The following is a 13,358-nucleotide window of genomic DNA, read 5'->3' on the forward strand; positions in this document are numbered from 1 at the left end:
TATACCTCCCGAGGAGATCACGAATGTAAAATTAGAGAGATTAGAGCGCGCACGGAGGCTTTCAGACAGTCGTTCTTCCCGCGAACCATACGCGACTGGAACAGGAAAGGGAGGTAATGACAGTGGCACGTAAAGTGCCCTCCGCCACACACCGTTGGGTGGCTTGCGGAGTATGAATGTAGATGTAGATGTAGAAATCGTTCAAGTCAGTCTCCATCTGTGGGAAAAGAAAGTTCTCATGCATATCGAGATATGTGCTTTCTGTAACAGTGTTCTCGGCAAATAAAAATGGAGAGACCCTCTGTTGTTGTACAACTTCATGTGGTTATTTCGTACGCCATATCCTCACATTATGACGGTTCACCTTTCCATTTAAATGGAATGTTGCCTTGTCGCCAAACGCTAAGAGTGGAAGAAAACTTTCATCATCCACACGTTGATATTTGTCACCTCCACAAAGATCTTGCAGTAGCAGAACTTTGTATATTTTCGTGTGTAAAGGTCGACACAACACACGCCAGACGGACATCGGAGCCACGATGAGCTGTCGAGCTGCACGACGAACGGATTTCTGCGCACTCTCTGTGAAACCAAGGCAGATGTGAAATTTCCTGGCAGATTAAAACTCTGTGCCGGACCGAGACTCAACTCGGGACCTTTACCTTTCACGGGCAAGTGCTCTACCATCTGAGCTACCCAAGCATTACTTACACCCCGTCCTCACAGCTTTACTTCCGCCAGTACCTCTTCTCCTATTTTCCAAACTTCACAGAAGCTCTCCTGCGAACCATGCAGAACTAGCACTCCAGGAAGAAAAGATATTGCGGAGAGAAGCGCACACTTCGCTGCAGAGTGAAAATCTCATTATGGCAGATGTGTTCGAAGTCTGTGTCAGACACTCGACGACGGCAGGGCGATTTGCCTTTACACAAACCGTGTTTCTCCGAATTGTTCGCAGGTCGGTGTGGCCAATCGGTTCTCGGCGCATCAGCCTGGATCCGCGCGACCGCTACGGTCGCAGGTTGGATTCGTGCCTCAGGCATGGATCTGTGTGATGTCCTTAGGTTAGTTAGGTTTCAGTAGTTCTAAGTTCTAGGAGACTGATCTCAGATGTTTAGTGCTCAGAGCCATTTTTTCGGAGTTGTTCATGCCATAGTCTAATGCCCTGTGCTGTAGGAGGATCCACACCATACCTAGTACAAAAGTTACGCTGAACAGCTATTACTGATTCCCACCGCGCAAAAGATAGAACACAAAACGCTTTCTGTTATGCCGACACCATTTTTACTAGAACTGAAGTGGGTGCACACTCCCGCTACCTAGCGGGAACCGTGTAAATCTCGAGAGTTTGCTCTTTCCAACAGCACGTTGTTCACACACATATCTCAAACAACATAATAGTTATGATTTTTTCAAAAATAGGATAATTTTTTTGATACATCCTATATAATGATGGAAGTAGGCACGAGAACTGCCTTGCCTTTCAATTTTAATACGTCGCGGATACTACTGCGCAGTTTTTCTACATCGACACTTCTGTATCGCTGTTTCTATCTCTACAGGATCAGGAACTATGAATGCCGTTAAAAAAGTATACCGCTGCATTTTAAAAACGATACTAGCTTCCACGTCTTAGTTGATACAAAAGTTAAGAGTATTACCTCTGCAACAAAATTACGTTCTCCCCTACGTATTATCATTTACTGGAAACCTCGTTTTATACCTTGAACCATTCAGGAAATAAGAGGGATTTTATGTGTTAACGCAGCGCATACTGCATATCTAGACTTACTGTACGAGAACTTTTGTCTCAAATGTGTTCAGATGCAACAGTAGTTTGTATGGTAGTAGATTTAGTGGTGTTTCCTCCTGTGCTTTTCGGTCAAAATTCCAAGCAGACCTATAGCTCGTTCTTGAGGCTAGTTCGTAGGAAAGAGTCAAATATCACGTGACTGTTCTGGCAGCCGTGATACCGTATCGAGCTCTGCCGCGTATCTGTAAATCTCGAGTCCTGACGGTCGTAAGTATATTTCAACCAGATGTAGTAAACATGACGGTGCTGCGACTCTGGTTAGATCTTCACTTCACTTTGTCAGTTCATACCTTTGCAGCTGGTTGTCTTTCAAACTCTACGTACAGGAAACGTGTTCAAACGACAACTGGGAGTAGGCTGAGAAGGCCGGAGGACGAGTATTGGCACGCTGTGTTTTGTTGCAGGGACAGTGGCGGTGCCCAAGTGCCGGCGCGACAGCCCAGACCTGGACGAGTGCCTCCAGCGCGCCCTGCAGGCGTCTCTGCCGCTGCTGCTGCGAGGTGAGCCGCTCCTGCGTCAGCATGTCGTACCCTCCCTCGGAAAAGAATCACACGTTAAACCGCTAGCTGCGTCCCTTGTTGTTCAGGTTGTATGTTAATGACCTTCCAGACAATATTAATAGCAACGTCAAAGTTTCCCAGCTGATGCTGTTATCTGTGATAAAGTACTATCGAGAAATAGCTGCACAAGTATCCGATCAGATCTTGATAAGATTTAAAAGTGGTGCAAAGGTTGGGAGCTCGCTTAAAATGTTTAGAAATGTAAAATTATACACTCCGCTAAACAAAACAATATAGTAAGTATCCTACCACTACAATATGGATGAGTCACAGATGGAATCAGTCAACTCATATAAATACATGAGAGAAGCAGTTTGCAAGGTTCTGAAATGCCAACAACATAGGCTCGGTTATAGATAAAGCACGTAGCAAAATCCGTTCCTTGGTATGGTGCTAGGAAGATGCTTACAAACTACTTGCGCGGCCTGTACTAGTGTGCGACCCGAACCAAATGAGACTGATAGTGGATATTGAACGTATACAGGGAAGGGCGCACGAATGGTCACAAGTTTTTTGGGCTCACAGGAGATTGTGAATCAAATGCTGAAAAATTTGGATTGGGTATTGCTTGAAAATATATGGAAACTCTCCAGAAAAAGCTTAATTACAAAGTTTCAAGAACCAGTATTATGCGAATAACCTAGGATTATATTACAGCACCGTATGATATCACTGCTGTAGGCGTCGCGGAGAAAAGATTAGAGTAATCATTATTCCTGTGCTCCATATGAGAAAAGGACGGAAAGAAACTGTCATGCGAGGAAAAGACCCTTCGGCATGTATTTCACAACGGTTTGCAAAGTGTGTATGTAGACAGTTGCGTCCTCTCTCAATCTAATGTTACCTGCAGTCTCATTACAAATAAATCAGTTTTGTATTTTGTACCGTGTACGCTTAGTCTTCGGTTGGGCGACGCCCAGTTTTGTCGTACATCTACATCTTCATCTATATACTGAAAATATCTAATGTTCATCGATGCAACTACTCGCTGTATGCGGGTGGTATATGCCCAAACAAAAACTACTTATGTTTTGTGCGGTGCGCAATGTGAACAGCACAAGACATTTTGATTTTCATTGTAAATAAATAATTATTCAACTGACAATTTTACTTGTTCAGTCCATAGAACAATCTCACATTACTCTAGTGCAATATTTAGATAAAAGGCTTTTGTTGATAATGGTAGCGAAACAAGAACAATATCGGTGGTTTCAGCAAACAACGAATAGTATTTCTCTGCTATGCAGCGTTGTCCTTGGAGTCCTTGGATTGAATTCTGAAAAAGTCTATATCAACTGGATACTTACAATCGTAATAGGGAAAATATTTTACTTACAGTCAGAACTAAAGCGTTTTTCTTTCTATTCGTATTATACGAGGACTGTAGAAAAAATTCCGGAACTTTGTTCACAAAATTTTTTCCACGCTTACCTTTTACTTATTGTGCATGGTCTTCTTCGAAGTACTTACCTCCACAATTGATACACCACTCCCAACGCCGTTTCACTTCCGGAAGTAGTCTTGGTACGCCTCGTGCTGGATCGCGCGAAGCGCCGTCTGCGAATTTTCTTGTATCTCGGCTATCGTTGCAAATCTTCTTGCTTTCAACAGGGTATTCAACTTTGGAAATAAAAAAAATGGCAGCAGGAGCCATGTCTGCAGAGTACAGAGGATGAGGCAGCACAGTGATTTCGTTTTCTGTGCAATAGTCACGCACCAACAGGGATAAATGTGCGGATCGGTATCGCTATGCAAGAACCACGAATTTTCTCGCCACATCTCTGACCGTTTCCTTCTCACATTTACTCGAAGATGTCGCAACACATCCCGATAGTACCATCGATTAATAGTTTGTCCCTGTGGCACGAATTCATAATGAACTAATCCTTCAAAGTCAAAGCTTTGACATTTGACCTGACCTGATGAGCTTTTTTTGGTCTTGGAGAACATTTCCCGACCCACTGTGAACACTGAACTTTAGTCTCAACATCATAACCGTAGATCCACGTCTCATAAGGAACATCTAGTTCTCATTTGTGCGATCCAAAAGCTCTTCACAGATTGCGAAGCGAATGTCTTTCCGGTCGTGACTCATGAGCCGTAGGACGAGCTTGGCGGCAACACGATGTTGTGTCAGGATTTCATGACTTGATCCAACTGAAATGTTACATTCTTCTGAAATCTCTCGGATAGCTAGTCTTCGATGGGCACGCACAATTTCGTTGACGTTCCTGATATGGACGTCGTCGGTAGATGTCGAAGGGCGTCATGAACGAGTGTCATTTTTAACTTCCGTCCGGCCATTTTTAAACCGCGTGAACCATTCGTAAGACCGAGTACGGCTTAAGCACTCATCACTCTAGGCTTCCTGCGTCATTTGGTGTGTCTCTGTAAAGGTTTTTTTCAGTTTCGCGCAAAATTTAATGCAGTCGCGTTCTTCCTCTAACTCTGCCATATAAAAAATCGCAAACTGTGCGACACAACGTTCTACTCGATACAGCATTGAACAATAACTAACAGACATACAACATCGAAACTTCCGGAAGTTACACACTAAACACAGGCGTGTGCAGGGATACCAACCGCATTTCACTCCAACACACAATTGGCGCGAAATTACAAAAGTTCCGGGAGTTTTTGAACAGAGCACGTATATCTCGTGAAACGGTCTACAAGAAATTTTAGTGTGAACTGATTTCATCCAAAAGTCACAATAACAAGTTTAAAATAAGCTTTCGAAACAAAATACGAGAGGATGTCAAATGAAAACCGAATACCCGCCACAATGGGGCCATTCAGTGGTTCCATTCAAAAGTAATCACCGCTCGCACTATGACATTTTTCCCACTGTTTCATGTTTCGTGGAACGCGGTCGGCTGCTGACGGATCCAGAAACACACCGACTCTTGCACGTACTCGCCGGACTGAAACAGACGCCCACGCATATCTTTCTTCAGGTCGACAAAGATGTCAAAATCACACTGTGAAAGATGCGGGCTACACGGAGAATGTTGCAGTGTTTCCGAATCAAAGCGCTTAAGCATAGCCTTCATCTGGTTGACAGTGAGGGGGCAGGCGTTATCGTGCAACAGTGTGGTTCCGTGCAATAGCATTCCTGAGCGTTTTATCTTAATGATGCGTCGCAGATTTTAACAAGTGTCTTCATAGCGTTGCCCATTGATTGTGGTTCCACGCTCGACGACCTCGCCGAACAGAGGAACTATCCTGTTCCACGATAACGGCCTTTCCCACAATGACAATAGAGCGAAGGCTACACTTCGACGATGTGGTTGAGAAACACTGAAACTTCATCCGTACAGTCTGGGTGTTTCACCGTATGAGTTTCACATCTTTGGCGATCTGAAGAAATAAATGAAGGGACGTCGGTTTCATTCGGACGAGGACGTGCAAGAGTAGGTGTGGTGGTGGATTTGTCAGCGAACGACCGCGTTCTACGAAACAGGAACTGATCGTCTTGTCTCTCAGAGGGATCAATATCTTAAAGCAGGTTATGATTACTTTTGAACTGACCATTCCATGGTCCCTGTGAGTTAGGTTTTCATTTGACTACCCTTTATATAAGTCACCCCCTTAAAAGAGCACCCCGTTCGCTTTGTAACGCTAAAGGTGCTGTAGGTGTAGCACCAGATGGTCAAATGACTCTTCAACGCTGACGTACATCATGGCAGCGAAGTGGTGTGAATGTGCCAGTCGGCTGAATAGAATCGGCGTAGTAATTGACTCGGAGTGACATAGTGACAAAAAGCAGCTGTCGTATTTGGACGCGCCAACGATCACACCGTGATTGAAGTTGCCCAATTTGTTGGTGCACAACGTACATACAAGAAATGGGATTACCATGCAGAGCCATATAACACCGAATGAGAACAATAGTCGTGAAAAGATCCTACCTGGTAGGGGTCGAAGTCGAGTGTCACCCTCTGTCAATAACAGTTTGTTTCAAACACGACATATACTATGGCTGTCAGTGAACGCAGACCTATCTCAACCAACTTAACTTCTGTCAGGTCCGAAAGTGCTTATGATTGACAAGGATTGACCCTCATTTTCGGTCTCTGTGAGTTACGATCTTTGCGACCATTGTTTTTACACTGCGTTACATAACTGCAAATGGTGCATACACGATAGACAGACTTCTTAGATACATCAACAGATAGTGTAACTTGATTCGCGGTCTGGTCATGAGCACTTCCAAATAAGATAATTCTTTTCAGCCATTCTGTGACGTCTCCGCGTCGACCCATCTTAATTCGTTAATTCCGTACAAACAGCTTTCACTCACACACCACTTCACTCTACAGCGGTAAAAGCTTGCGTGACCTTCTGGTATCAGCTATACAGCTACCACTGTGCGCCTTTAAGGGAGTGACTGTATTTTGCCCAGTGAGCTTACATTCAGAAAACTGCAGGCAAAAGATAATAAAAAGGCAGTCCAATGACGACGTGAGGTCTGGTAGTGCGTTAGGCTCATTAAGACTAACTTATGCCCAAGAGCACATCACCCGGCCATAAACAGACTATGGCCTCCCCTAAACATTCTGAACGGCTTTGGGAATGAATTACGGTATGAATATAGACGTCACGCAACCACGATATATTTTAAATGAAGGTTCTCTCGAATACACAACAATCTACTGTATTAAAGTATGTTCCAGAATAAATCATCCAGTGCAGAGCTCGTCTAGAAATGGCTAGGTACGAAGGGTATTCATAAAATTTTAACTGTCACCTTAAAAAGTAATCTTAGGTAATCAGTTATTTTCACTTATCTGTCCGTTGTCCAGGTACACATAGAAATCTAGCGTCACATTACGTAGCACGCCGATTGAGGAGCCAATGGCACAGATCATTGACAAATGTGCAGTGCTGTGTGGTAATAGTTTTCCGCGTTTGACGAGAACAGCAGAGCAACAAATCCGTGTTGACTTGGTGCAAATGTAAGGCAACAATGCACCATCCTGTGCCACAGTAGCTAGATGGCGTAGAGGTTTCCAGAGTGATGAAACTAGTTTGAACGACGAACAATCATGTGGCAGACCATCTCTCTGCGAAGAACCAGGTACCACAGGAGAAGAAGAGACTCTGATGCTCCAAGCCAGCGTATCTCAATACAGGCGATTATGAAAAAATTGAAATTCAGTCATGGATCAGTTGTTGCATCCAGGAATTCATTTTGCACACAAGGAAGGTCGTCGCCCGGTGGGCTCACATCCAGTCTGAAAGTCCGCCCAGCCGAAGCAGCAGTGGAAGTGCTGCTGCTGTGTCAGGCCAATCCAGATCAATTCCTTAGCCGCCTATGTTGTTGTTGTTCTTGTTGTTGTGGTCTTCAGTCCTGAGACTGGTTTGATGCAGCTCTCCATGCTACTCTGTCCTGTGCAAGCTTCTTCATCTCCCAGTACCTACTACAACCTACATCCTTCTGAATCTGCTTAGTGTATTCATCTCTTGGTCTCCCTCTACGATTTTTACCCTCCGCGCTGCCCTCCAGTACTAAATTGGTGATCCCTTGATGCCTCAGAACATGTCCTACCAACCGATCCCTTCTTCTGGTCAAATTGTGCCACAACTTCTCTTCTCCCCAATCCTATTCAATACTTCTTCATTAGTTACGTGGTCTACCCATCTAATCTTCAGCATTCTTCTGTAGCACCACATTTCGAAAGCTTCTATTCTCTTCTTGTCCAAACTATTTAAAGTCCATGTTTCACTTCCATACATGGCTACACTCCATACAAATACTTTCAGAAATGACTTCCTGACACTTAAATCTATACTCGATGTTAACAAATTTCTCTTCTTCAGAAACGCTTTCCTTGCCATTGCCAGTCTACATTTTATACTTCGACCATCATCAGTTATTTTGCCCACTAAATAGCAATTCTCATTTACTACTTTAAGTGTCTCATTTCCTAATCTAATTCCCTCAGCATCACCCGATTTAATTCGCCTACATTCCATTACCTTCGTTTTGCTTTTGTTGATGTTCATCTTATATCCTCCTTTCAAGACACTGTCAATTCCTTTCAACTGCTCTTCCAAGTCCTTTGCTGTCTGTGAAAGAATTACAATGTCATCGGCGAACCTCAAAGTTTTTATTTCTTCTCCATGGATTTTAATACCTACTCCGAATTTTTATTTTGTTTCCTTTACTGCTTGCTCAATATACACATTGAATAGCATCGGGGAGAGGCTACAACCCTGTCTCACTCCCTTCCCAACCACTGCTTCCCTTTCATGCCCCTCAACTCTTATAACTGCCATCTGGTTTCTGTACAAATTGTAAATAGTCTTTCGCTCCCTGTATTTTATCCCTGCCTCCTTTAGAAATTGAAAGAGAGTATTCCAGTCAACATTGTCAAAAGCTTTCTCTAAGTCTAAAAATGCTAGAAACGTAGGTTTGCCTTTCCTTAATCTTTCTTCTAACAAGGGAACCTCCCCATCGCACCCCCCTCAGATTTAGTTATAAATTGACACAGTGGATAGGCCTTGAAAAACTGAACACAGATCAATCGAGAAAACAGGAAGAAGTTGTATGGAACTATGAAAAAAAACAAGCAAAATATACAAACTGAGTAGTCCGTGTCCAAGATAAGCCACATCAAGGTACGTGTATACTGATGAGCACCGTGGTCCCGTGGTTACCGCGAGCAGCTACGAAACGGAAGGTCCCTGGTTCAATCCTCCCTCGAGTGAAAAGTTTTAATTTTTTATTTTCAGACAATTATCAAAGTTCATGCACTCAGACATGATCAACATCGCTCTCCAAAATTCCAGGACATGTTCAGATTTGCTTGGACACATGCAGGATTTGACGGTCTACACACGCAAAAACTTGAAAACGTTAAAAACGTATGTTTTGACAGAGCACTGGGAAAACTGTGCGACTGTGAAACTTGCATTCATTTGTTGCCGTTTATGTGACAAACTCTTGTTTTCATCACTTTTTTGGGAGTGATTATCACATCCACAAGAAAACCTAAATCGGGCAAGGTAGAAGAATCTTTTTACCCATTCGCCAAGTGTGCAAGTTAGGTGGGTCGACAACATATTCCTGTAATGTGAAGCACATGCCGTCACCAGTGTCGTATAGAATATTTCAGACGTGTTTTCCTGTGGAGGAATCGGTTGACCTATGAATCTGCGATCAAATGTTTTCGGTTCCTATTGGAGAGGCACGTCCTTTCGTCTACTAATCGCACGGTTTTGCGGTGCGGTCGCAAAACACAGACACTAAACTTATTACAGTGAACAGAGACGTCAATGAATGAACGGTCAGATCGTAACTTTGCGAAAATAAAGTAAGTAAAATTTTTACTCGAGGGAGGACTCGAACCAAGGATCTCTCGTTCCGCAGTTACTCACTCTAACCACGGGACCACGGCGCTCCTCAGCTTACACAGTCCTTGATGTTGCATATCTTACACTTGGACTACTCAGTTTGTATAATTTGCTTATTTTTTCATAGTTCCACACAACTTCTTCCTGTTTTCTCGATTGATCTGTGTTCAGTTTTTCAAGGCCTATCCACTGTGTCAATTTGTAACTAAATCTGAGGGGGGTGCGATGGGGAGGTTCCCTTGTAAGATAAGTCGTAAGGTTAGTATTGCCTCACGTGTTCCATTTCTACGGAATCCAAACTGATCTTCCCCGAGGTCGGCCTCTACCAGTTTTTCCATTCGTCTGTAAAGAATTCGCGTTAGTATTTTGCAGCTGTGTCTTATTAAACTGATAGTTCCGTAAGTTTCACATCTGTCAACACCTGCTTTCTTTGGGATTGGAATTATTATATTCTTCTTGAAGTCTGAGGGTATTTCGCCTGTTTCATACATCTTGCTCACCAGATGGTAGAGTTTTGTCAGGACTGGCTCTCCCAAGGCCGTCAGTAGTTCCAATGGAATGTTGTCTATTCCTGGAGCCTTGTTTCGACTCAGGTATTTCAGTGCTCTGTCATACCCTTCACGCAGTATCGTATCTCCCATTTCATCTTCATCTACATCCTCTTCAATTTCCATAATATTGTCCTCCAGTACATCGGCCTTGTATAGACCCTCTATATACTCCTTCCACCTTTCTGCTTTCCCTTCTTTGCTAAGAACTAGGTTTCCATCTGAGCTCTTGATTTTCATACAAGTGGCTCTCTTTTCTCCAAAGGTCTCTTTAATTTTCCTGTAGGCAGTATCTATCTTACCCCTCGTGAGATAAGCCTCTACATCCTTACATTTGTCCTCTAGCCATCCCTGCTTAGCCATTTTGCACTTCCTGTCGATCTCATTTTTGAGACGTTTGTATTCCTTTTTGCCTGCTTCATTTACTGCATTTTTATATTTTCTCCTGTTATCAATTAAATTCAATATTTCTTCTGTTACCCAGGGATTTCTACTAGCCCTCGTCTTTTTACCTACTTGATCCTCTGCTGCCTTCACTACTTCATCCCTCAGAGCTACCCATTCTTCTTCTACTGTTTTTGTTTCCCCCATTCCTGTCAATTGTTCTCTTATGCTCTCGCTGAAACTCTGTACAACCTCTGGTTCTTTCAGTTTATCCAGGTCCCATGTCCTTAAATTCCCACCTTCTTGCAGTTTCTTCAGTTTTAATGTACAGTTCATAACCAATAGATTGTGGTCAGAGTCCACATCTGCCCCTGGAAATGTCTTACAGTTTAAATCCTGGTTTCTAAATCTCTGTCTTACTATTATATAATCTATCTGATACCTTTTAGTATCTCCAGGATTCTTCCGTGTATACAACCTTCTTTTATGATTCTTGAACCAAGTGTTAACTATGATTAAGTTGTGTTCTGAGCAAAATTCTACCAGACGGCTTCCTCTTTCATTTTGCACACAATCCATATTCACCTACTATGTTTCCTTCTCTCCCTTTTCCTACTCTCGGATTCCAGTCACCCATGACTATTAAATTTTCGTCTCCCTTCACTACCTGAATAATTTCTTTTATCTCATCATACATTTCATCAATTTCTTCATCATCTGCAGAGCTAGTTGGCATATAAACTTGTACTACTGTAGTAGGCGGGGGCTTTGTGCCTATCTTGGCCACAATAATGCGTTCACTATGCTGTTTGTAGTAACTTACCCACACTCCTATTTTTTTATTCATTATTAAACCTACTCCTGCATTACCCTTATTTGATTTTGTATTTATAACACTGTATTCACGTGATCAAAAGTCTTGTTCCTCTTGACACCGAACTTCACTAATTCCCACTATATCTACCTTTAACCTATCCATTTCCATTTTTAAATTTTCTAACCTACCTGCCCGATTAAGGGATCTGACATTCCACGCTCCGATCCGTAGAACGCCATTTTTCTTTCTCCTGATAACGACGTCCTCTTGAGTAGTCCCCGCCCGGAGATCCGAATGGGGGACTATTTTACCTCCGGAATATTTTACCCAAGAGGACGCCATCATCATTTAACCATACAGTAAAGCTGCATGCCCTCGGAAAAATTACGGCCGTAGTTTCCCCTTGCTTTCAGCCGTTCGCAGTACCAGCACAGCAAGGCCGTTTTGGTTAGTGTTACAGGTCCAGATCAGGCAATCATCCAGACTGTTGCCCCTACAACTACTGAAAAGGCTGCTGCCCCTCTTCAGGAACCACACGTTTGTCTGGCCTCTCAACAGATACCCCTCCGTTGTGGTTGCACCTAGTACGACCATCTGTATTGCTGAGGCACGCAAGCCTCCCCACCAACGGCAAGTGGTGTTCCTCCTGCCGGTCACCTAGGCGTGACGAAGTGACCCTTACACGTCTTCGCATAGGGCACTGTCCTCTTACGCATGCCTTCTTACTACGGCGCGAGGAACCCCCTCTGTGTGCTGCCTGTGGCGTGCGAATCACTGTACGCCACATTTTAGTTGAGTGTGCTTTATATCGTTTTGTCAGGGCGGAAGTTAATATTAGAGGGGATCTGCCCTCGATTTTAGCCGATGACGAGGCGAGTGTCAAGAAAGTTTTAAGGTACTGTGCTGTTTCTGGGTTTCAGCCAAAAATTTTAGGTTGGAATTACTAGTGTGTTGCCGAGTGGCTTACCACTCCTTTTTATTCTTGTCATAGGCCAGTTCCCAACATGTGCTGTGTGTTTCCTTTTAACCCCTTCCCCTCCGTTCTCTTGCAGTTCTCCTCATTATGTGCTGCTTTCCTTTTGCTACTGTTGAGGTGCAAACTGCCTCTGTAGACTTTCACCTATATTTTTAATCCTATTTCTGCACTTGCTGCATTTTAGTGACACTCGTCCGTTGTTGTCTCCGTTCGGGCGCTAAAGACTACACTGTTGAGCGCCCATAACACCATATCCATCCATCCACCAACGGCAAGGTCCACGGTTCATGGGGGGGGGGGGCGAGTGGGGGTGGAGGAGGAATGACCAGGGAATGCAGCGTCTATTATTATGAGGAGAATCGACAAAGGAAATAATTTTACTGAATGGTTGCGCGATCATTGTGAAAATTTTATAAGTAAAAACTTCTACATCGCTTATTTATTACGTCGTTTCGACTACTGCCAACATCGAACCAAAATTTACATAAGAAGACTTCTGTCTTTTGCAACTGACTTTTATTGTTGAGTACCATACATGTTTCGCTTATTCATGTTAGGCTTCTTTGGTACATTCATTTTTGTGACCTGTTCATGAAATCATTTGTTGTTCTATATCTGCTAAATGCACATTATATAGGTTTCTTCCAGTAAATACTTTTCTGCACATAACCTATACTGGTGAATACTCCACATGGTTGCACTGTTCTTGGTACATATATACCATCGCATGTGACCAAATGCAGTGCAACCATGTGGAGTTTCCTACAAAATAGGTTATGTGCGGAGAAGTACTTACTGCAAGAAACCTATGCCATGTGCATTTACCCGATGTACAACAGCAAATGGCTGTATGAACAGGTCACAAAAATAAATACTGCTGAAGATGCCTAACATCAACAGA

The 13,358-nt window shown here is 43.3% G+C and overlaps 1 protein-coding gene across 1 annotated transcript in view; it reads left to right on the forward strand.

Moving 5' to 3' along the window:
• Positions 1-13,358, forward strand: part of LOC126204311 (uncharacterized) — a 135,336-nt gene that overhangs the window by 42,972 nt on the left and 79,006 nt on the right. The window contains exon 2 of the mRNA XM_049938696.1: positions 2,218-2,313. Within this exon, the coding sequence (XP_049794653.1) occupies positions 2,218-2,313 (96 nt within the window). The remainder of the gene's footprint in view (positions 1-2,217; positions 2,314-13,358) is intronic.

The sequence above is a fragment of the Schistocerca nitens genome, chromosome 9 (genome assembly GCF_023898315.1).
Source record: "Schistocerca nitens isolate TAMUIC-IGC-003100 chromosome 9, iqSchNite1.1, whole genome shotgun sequence".
Classification (NCBI taxonomy): Eukaryota; Metazoa; Arthropoda; class Insecta; order Orthoptera; family Acrididae; genus Schistocerca; species Schistocerca nitens.